General features: G+C 33.2%; 2 protein-coding genes across 2 annotated transcripts; one reads left to right on the plus strand and one right to left on the minus strand.

The window, feature by feature from the left end:
• The first annotated feature begins 414 nt into the window (after positions 1–414).
• On the plus strand, positions 415–1,156 carry LOC108380993 (uncharacterized). The gene is made up of 3 exons (XM_017637399.1): positions 415–683; positions 779–934; positions 1,015–1,156. The coding sequence occupies exons 1-3, from the start codon at positions 437–439 to the stop codon at positions 1,071–1,073; spliced, it is 462 nt and encodes a 153-aa protein (XP_017492888.1). The 5' UTR covers positions 415–436; the 3' UTR covers positions 1,074–1,156.
• Positions 1,157–5,063: 3,907 nt separating this feature from the next.
• Positions 5,064–5,886, minus strand: LOC108380994 (salivary glue protein Sgs-5-like). Its single transcript, XM_017637400.1, has 3 exons — positions 5,561–5,886; positions 5,302–5,484; positions 5,064–5,219 (listed from the first exon to the last, which is right to left on the minus strand). The coding sequence occupies exons 1-3, from the start codon at positions 5,823–5,825 to the stop codon at positions 5,185–5,187; spliced, it is 483 nt and encodes a 160-aa protein (XP_017492889.1). The 5' UTR covers positions 5,826–5,886; the 3' UTR covers positions 5,064–5,184.
• Positions 5,887–8,063: the final 2,177 nt, after the last annotated feature.

The raw sequence follows: 8,063 nt of genomic DNA on the forward strand, positions 1-8,063 counted from the left end.
TTTTCTACTTTGCTCCTAATTTTACATACAATAACTATGTGTCAATATGTAAATGTCTCGACCACCTCGTAACTGATAAAAACTTCGCTTCAGTGCTAAATGTTATACAAAAAAAAAATATATATATATTTGAATTTTCCAACCTAAGGCGCTTTAAGCAATCGCGTATCCCTTCTGTTGAAAGACTTTTAGCTTTGTTTCGTTCATTTATCCGCGGAAAATAAATATAAAGTTATTTTCGAAAACACATAACACATTAATATGAATGCCTCCCTGGTTCTCACAAGCTAAACAAGCTGCTCAGAATGGTGTAGGGTACATACGAGTGCATGTGTTCGTATAAATAGGAGTATGTAAGTGCATAAGTACATTGCGAACAATTGGCGGAAGCAATTTATACAACTCAAATCAACTCAAATAAGTGCAGTTTAAAAGTATGACTTCTGTTGGATTGACCTGTTTTTTGTTGGCACTCTTAGCTGGGCTTTCGGCGCAAGTGGCGTCAGCTAATACAACAACTCCAACTCCGCCACCGAGATGTAGGCCAGGACTTATTGTGGATTGTGCTCCACAAATTGAGGATTTGGTATGGGCCAAAGATGAAAATAACGAATGTAGAACGATTTTAAATCCGTGTTTTTACGCCCAAGCCAACTGCGACCGCTCTCGTCAGAGGCGCCCATGTGAGTAGGCGGAAATTTGAGATAAGATTTCAGTATAATTAAAGACACATACATACATAATTACAAAAAAAAACATAACGATTTTCCTTGCTTAGTGCTTCAGAGGATATCGCAGACAGAATGTCAATCATTGTGTGTAAATGATTGCTCCAATGCGCCGAGGGAAACAATCTGTGCACATCGTGGTGGAAGATATTGCACCTTCCCCAGCCAATGCGAGTGGAGGAAGCATCTGTGTAATACCGGCGAATGTGCGTATTTTATCTATTTGAGTATTTACATATTTCTATATTAACTATATGGAGTTGTTGGTTTCTTTACTTGTTTGCAGTCTGGTATCAAGAAGGCCCACTTCCTTGTGGACCAAATCCTGTTCCGTGCTTCGCTTAATGTTCTTGCTTTTTTCACTCGACTGTAAAATTTAACTTACGCATGAAAATATAAGTGCATTCATATGTACATACATACATATATCCCTAATTATTTTTAATACATACATGTTACATTAGGGTGCATAACCAAAAAAATTGCGAGCTTTCCACAGAAATTATAAATTTTTTTCATTTTTTAAGACTTTTACCAAAATATTTCGGAAAACATTAAGATTTACGTGAGCTAGACCGATTTGAAAATAGCTTCAAACTACTCCCACTACTTTGGTTCGATTGATTAAATTTTTAAGCTAAACCTTCTATCATCTGAGGTGCTTTTTTAGAAAAAAATATTTAAAAAATTTTTTTCTATAAACAACTTGATTTATGGGGAGTATTTTCGAATAGGTGCAGCTCACGCAAATCTTAATATTTGTCTAAATATATTTTGGCTGAAGTCTTAAAATACATATGTAAAATTATGTTTTATATTTCTGATGGAACATAGTAGGTACCGACTTTTGCAGCCTAATATACGTTTAATTTATGTACATAAGACCGCATCACCAAAAAAGTTGCGATTTTTCTGCCGGGATTACAATTTTTTTTTATTTTAAGACGTCTACGAAAATATTTCGGAAAAATATTACGATTTACATGAGCACGACCGACTTGAAAATAACTCCAGAAATGGAGTTTTTTATGAATAAAAAGAGTTTCTTAAAGAACTTTTTGAAAAAGTCCCCCCATATGACAAAACAGATTAAACTTAAAAAATCTGCATACAAATATTTAAAAATCTTTTCAACGGAATCGTAATAATACGATTTCTGATGTTGTTTTTTTTTACTTTTTTCGAAGAATGATTTACAAAAAAGCTTGTATAACTGGGCCAAAACTATTCTATTTTAAGAAACAATTTTTATTAATAAAAAATTCCATTTTTGAGGTATTTTCAAATCGGCCCAGCTCACGTAAATCTTAATATTTTTGCGAATTATTTTGGTGGACGTCTTAAAATATAATTCCAATGGAAACACAGTACCGTTTTTTTTTTTTGTTTGTAAGGGGAGTGATGCAGTCTAATGTACATACATTGTACATGCAAATAATCACAAGTGTTTTGGTATTTATTTATAGAATCACTTACATGCGTGCAATTTTAGTGCATTCACCAGATGTCGTTATTGTCGTAATAGCCTGAAGTCATATATATTTTTTAACGACGTTACGACATCTTGTGAAAATATGTAAAGCTACTTACGCAGGTGGTATTCGGCGGAAAAATTATAATTTTTTGAGCATTCAAAGTGATATTCGAATAAGAAAAATTCATTATAACTTTGTACGAAATTGGCAGTTTTTTACAAAACCAGCAAATACCCGGCGTGCTTCACGGCGCCTTAAATGTTTTTGTGCTGTTTGATATCCGTATTGTAATACATATTTCATTTATTTTATTAATTTAATTGTATACAATTTTTCAAACAGGTGGCAGCCCTCCTCAAAAATTTTGTGGGCAGTAAATTTTCATTAACCTCGCCTGTTTGATACCCATATTTAAGTATTCAATTTATCTTATCAATTCATTGTATTAAAATTTTCAAACAGGTGGCAACCTTCAATAAAAATATTTTCAGTTGTAAGCCTTCTCAAACCTCTTTCTTTTGACATCCATATTGCATTATTGACTTTATCTTATCAATTTACTTACACTTTTGATGGCGCAGAAATTCACAAGCAGTTACTAGTATGACGATGTATATCAACCCAATGCAGAGAAACAAGATGCCGCCTAAGAGAACCACGCTATGATCGGGCGCAACGATCGGGCGAATAGGTTAATATTATCCATAATAACATAAGAAAGACCGAAATACGTGAGCGCGAAGAGCTTGAGATATTGGGATACATGAAGAGATGTTGGAAGATAGGAAACACGACTACAAATTTTATTAGAAGGTTAAGCCATGCAAATTGTTGTAAATTAACCGGAATAAATATATTTTTATTCAGAAGAGTCAAACGAACTCAAAACTGATTAGTAGTTTCAATAATGTCTGCTCAGAAAGGCATTGAATTCGATTAATTCGGCGAATTCGATCGTGGCACGATCCAACAGTTATTTATTGATAGCTATCTTTCTTTGTAATTTCTTTTTTTTATGGATACTTTCAATTACTTTCAAAAAGTAACGCAAAGTGTCCTTCAAGGATCTACGAAAAGAAAAGCCCCGCATACTGGCGCCAAAAAGAGTGGTGGCCATGTTTATTTCACTAAACCAACTTTAGAAGAATTTAGAAATTACTGAATTAAAAATTTGGTATTTAGAGGTTCTTGAGTTTGCTCATTACAAATTTCAAATAAGGTTTTGCGAATTCAAAATGTAAAAACCTAATATGACGTCCGATATTTAAATAAATTATTGTCAAATGAAAAAATTTTATTGCGATATAGAACTCGAGATCAGTCAGCCTTAAAACCTAGTACGTTTAATTCTTGCGAAACTTTAAAAAATTCGTAAAATTCGTTACTAGCGTGTCTATCTATTTCATCAGTAGCGTTTAAAAAATATTTTCTTATTTTTAGAAAAATTAACAACCCATTTGACAGCTGTCAACTCTCAAAGTTTTAATTTGAAATGAAATTCGGAATCAGCATGTCTAAAAACCTAAGCAGTGATATTTTCAAAAAATTTTCTTATTTTTAGAGAAATTGGCATTCGATTTGACAGCCGTCAACTGTCAAACTAAAAATTGTAATTATTTTTGAGCTTTTTCATTGGTTGGAAAATAATAATCGTTATTTTCTGAGTTTACTCTATGCTTAGAAAATAAAACTTAATTGTTGGGAGTTTGACATGCAAATACACACAGATAATGACAAGATTAATATAAATGTAAAAATAAAGATTGCGATAACTATAAAGATGCTGGTGGTAATGGGATTAGTAATGGTAACGGAAATAGTAAAAGTTATGGTAAAGGTAATTGTAATGGTAAAGGTTATGGTAATGGTAATGGATTTGGGAATGGTAATGGCAAAAGTAGTGGCAATAGTCGATTTCGCGTTTAAATTCGTATTCGTGTCCGTACTTACATTCGTGTTCGTATTCGTTTCCGCATATGTCTTCGTCGTCTTATTCATACTAGTATTCGCCTTCGCCTTCGTTTTTTAATCAATTCCGTCTTCGTATTTGCCTCGGTGTTCCTTTTTTTCTTCGTCTTCGTATTCTTCATTTTGGTTTTCGTATCATACGACTCACGTTTTCCTCTTTCTATTCGTCTTCTTATTCGCTTTCACACGCATGTTTGCTATCGTTTACGTACTTTGGCTACGCCATCGAAATCGTACTCGATTTGCCTTAGGATTAGTCTTTAGCCTTAAGAGCGTCCCATATTTACTTTTAATGATAAAAGGATAAATATTTATTTGACGATTTTTTAGCTTCTTATGAAAAACACCAGAAACTACTTTTGCTTTCTAAGCAAACAAATACATAAACAAACATGCATAAAAAGAAAAATATTCCGACGAACTGATAAACTCCTCCTTTTCTGGAAGTTGGTTAAAAAACAAAACTTCTATGCTCCTATAAAAATTTAGGAACACTGCTAATTTCTTTATGATCCAATGATCGGTGCCAAATTAGTACGGCACCATCCTTGAAATACCACCTTTTCGAGAAAAATTTTAAAATTTTAAAATAAAGGTCGCTTATTCCTTAATTTGATGGTACGTTATGTAGCCTTGTACCTTAAAATTAAGGAATAAGCTTTCTTTTTATTTAAAATTCGTCATATTTGAGACCATTTTAAGTAGGTCAGATTTTTGAACAATAAATAAAAAATCAGTAAATAATCATTAGATAGTATTATTTTTATAAAAGTTATAAAACTTAAGTTGCTCCTTTTATTATTTTTTTACATTTTTCATTTACTTACTCTTCAGTTTTATATTTTGCAATAAAAATAATTCGTGATTCGTCATGAATTTGTATAGGAATTCACTTTTGGTACACGATTATTTTTAATCAAAATAAATAATTAAATAAAATTCTTACAAGAGGTGAGAGAGTGTTTTCCAATCTTATTGCTTGTCTTAATCCATGCGACATGATAGGATTTACTTCAAAAACAGGTACCATTCTGGACAGATAAATATGCTATATAATAAGTATGAAAAAAGATTTCGTTTCATTCATTAACTCGTATCAAATATTCACACTAAATCAATTCGTCACAAACCTTTCGCATTCCAACAAGACCACTTGTCCAATTCGCATTGATTTTTAAATGTTATCATACCATCATTTCGACCACCGCGCACAGTCACATAGGGAAAACTGGCACACACCGGTGCACTGGGCAAATTGTCACACACGTCCACACACTTTAGCTGGCATATTTGCTGTGAGGTTGCAACCAATCCTAAAGAAAGTAAATAAGTAGAAGTGAAAATGAAAGTTGAAAAAAAAGAAGTTTTGAAATGCAAAATCTTGCTCACTTGGCCTGCATTCATTCTGACGCTGACAATTGACACTGGCAAAGATACAGTCGGTTTTGAAAAGCTTGCAAATGTCATCTACAATCGCCCATACAGGTGGGCCGCTGTAGTAGGGATCACAGCGGAAAGCTAAACTGCAGCGCTCTGGACATGGCAGCTTTAATTTGGCGGCCAAATCCTGTGGCGGTTGCGAATTGGCAATAACAGCGAATTGGCTTAGGAGTAGTAAAAACGCTGCTATAGCGGGGTTGCGGTAGGGATGCATTTTTTTAAAAGCAATTTATTTATATTTGTTTTTAATTTATGAAAATCTCACAAGAAGATAAACTAATAAAGTACTTGGCCGGAGTTAATCAAACCACTAAAGTATATCATATGGCTGAAATAAGAAATAAGGTAACTATTCTTAGCGAAATCTTCACTGCACTTGATACGGAACAGACAGAATGCCAAGCCAAGTGTTTTGGAGGTTGAAACAATACATACATCGCTTATATTTGCACAAATGGCACTTTTCGGAAGTGAAATACATTTACATTAGGGTGCCCATCGAAAATGTGTTTTTTTTTGTTGGAAATTTCAAGACCCTACCCCTTAATTTTATTCATTTTTATGAGAAATATTATTGCCTATTTTATAGATTCTTGTAAAGGTCATTTAGAGGTCGCGATCTGTCTATTTAGGTCAGAAAATAAGATTTTGTAGATTTATGAGTTTTTGAATGACTATTTTTAATTCGATTTCAAAGATCGAATAAAAATTAAAATGTTACGTAATAATCTATTTTCGGACATGACTTGTTAGGATTTTTTTCCTCTAAATGACCTTTAAAAAAAATCTATAAAAATAGGCAATAATATTTCTCATAAAAATGAATAAAATTACGGGGTAGGGTCTTCAAATTAAAAAAAAAAACATTTCCGATGGTCACCCTAATTATATAAAATATGTATATTAAGGCGAGTCGCTATTCATAAAAAACGACACCATTTCCATTGTTTTTCACTTCTACTAGTTCGACTATCTCGTTTAAAGTATTGAAAAAAAATGTATTGAAAGCAAAATTCGTCGCCATACATACAGTGACTCAAATAAGTGTTCACGTGTGGATTTTTTAATGTTCACTATATTTCTAAAGTGAATTTTTTTTTGTTATTTTGCTATAAAAATATTGTCCAAGTTTTAGACAAAATTCTGTTGGTCAAAGTTTTAAACTTTAAACAAAAAAATCAACTCGGTTTTTTCGCCGCTTGAAATTTGCACTTTATGAAACTAAAATTGTATGGGCTATAAAACCACATTTCCAAAAAGTTGTAAAGATTTAAATTAAACAGACCGAAATTTTCATGAAAATTTGTTGAATTTTCAAAATTTTTTTATAAAGTTTGAAATAGGGATGCGCCGGATAGAGATTTTGCCGGGTAACCGGTTTCCGGTTAAAAACTGTGTTTTATTCTGGCGTCAATAAAGCTAAACACTGGGTTTATTAGCATGGAGCAACCAATTACATCATATGAAAAAGGGCGAACCTTTGTGAAAGTTTCTATTGAAGGAGCGAGCTCACCAGAACATTAGGCAATGCTTTGAGGAAATTGCCAACGGTTCTGATGCTTATTCCCAGTTTTTGTAGTGATGTGGATAGCCAAATGATGGTTAGACAAGGCAGAGACCGTAAAAGAAAAAAGGCAGCGATTTAGAAATGGAGAAATATTTACAGCTACCCGTTATACCCAAACAAGAAGATCCTTTAATTTGGTGGAAGCATAGTCGCAAAGAATTTCCAAATTTGTTTTCACTGGCAATGAATTATCTCTGCACACCACCTTCCTCAGTAAACTCAATAGCAATAGGTTGTTGCCCGGTAAATCGGAAATAGTTAACTTTAATTACTAATAAGATACCATTAAAAAAAATCTTCAAATAAATTTTTCAATTGGATCTTCTATAATTGCAATCCGGAAATCCGGTCGGATTTTAGCCAGTCGGATAACAAAAAAACGGGCAGACAAGCCAGGATTCCGGATATCTACCGGATACCCGGCACGTCCTTAGTTTGAAATTTTGATTTAGCCGGACAGCTGAAAGGCAAATGGCGACAAAACACCCAGACGACACCGACAGCGACCAGAAATGAGGAGGAAAGGGCTTCAGCCCTTCTGACCACTCATTTCTTAAGATCAGCGGCGCTGATGGCCGAAAACAACGACGGCACTTTAAAATTTTTTATACTAAAATTGCATGGGCAATAAAGCTGCATTCACGAAATTTTTCTAAAAATATTACTACCTCATTCACTGTTGGTCATTAGAATAGCGCGCCCTCTTTTTGACTTTTTTTAACTAGAATAAAATTTTAAAATTTGGTTTACATGGTTTTTATTGTATAATATGCTGTGTTTTTATACAAAATTAATGAATATTAAATAAACAAAAGGAAATCTGTAAATACTAGGGATTTAAGCTGTTCGCTAATCGAATGACGAGGAGTGTATATACTTATGTGT

Source organism: Rhagoletis zephyria, unplaced genomic scaffold, assembly GCF_001687245.7.
Source record: "Rhagoletis zephyria isolate East Lansing unplaced genomic scaffold, Rhagoletis_zephyria_1.1 Rzeph_scaffold_21048, whole genome shotgun sequence".
NCBI classification, from domain to species: Eukaryota; Metazoa; Arthropoda; class Insecta; order Diptera; family Tephritidae; genus Rhagoletis; species Rhagoletis zephyria.

What these genes read in the sequence shown, in the direction of transcription:
- LOC108380993 (XM_017637399.1), top strand. Translation starts at nt 437, where the DNA reads ATGACTTCTGTTGGATTGACCTGTTTTTTGTTGGCACTCTTAGCTGGG. An exon ending in CTCTCGTCAGAGGCGCCCAT is followed by an intron (nt 684 to 778) that starts GTGAGTAGGCGG and finishes TTCCTTGCTTAG; the next exon opens with TGCTTCAGAGGATATCGCAG. An exon ending in TCTGTGTAATACCGGCGAAT is followed by an intron (nt 935 to 1,014) that starts GTGCGTATTTTA and finishes ACTTGTTTGCAG; the next exon opens with TCTGGTATCAAGAAGGCCCA.
- LOC108380994 (XM_017637400.1), bottom strand. Translation starts at nt 5,825, where the DNA reads ATGCATCCCTACCGCAACCCCGCTATAGCAGCGTTTTTACTACTCCTA. An exon ending in TCAGAATGAATGCAGGCCAA is followed by an intron (nt 5,485 to 5,560) that starts GTGAGCAAGATT and finishes TACTTTCTTTAG; the next exon opens with GATTGGTTGCAACCTCACAG. An exon ending in GTCTTGTTGGAATGCGAAAG is followed by an intron (nt 5,220 to 5,301) that starts GTTTGTGACGAA and finishes CTTATTATATAG; the next exon opens with CATATTTATCTGTCCAGAAT.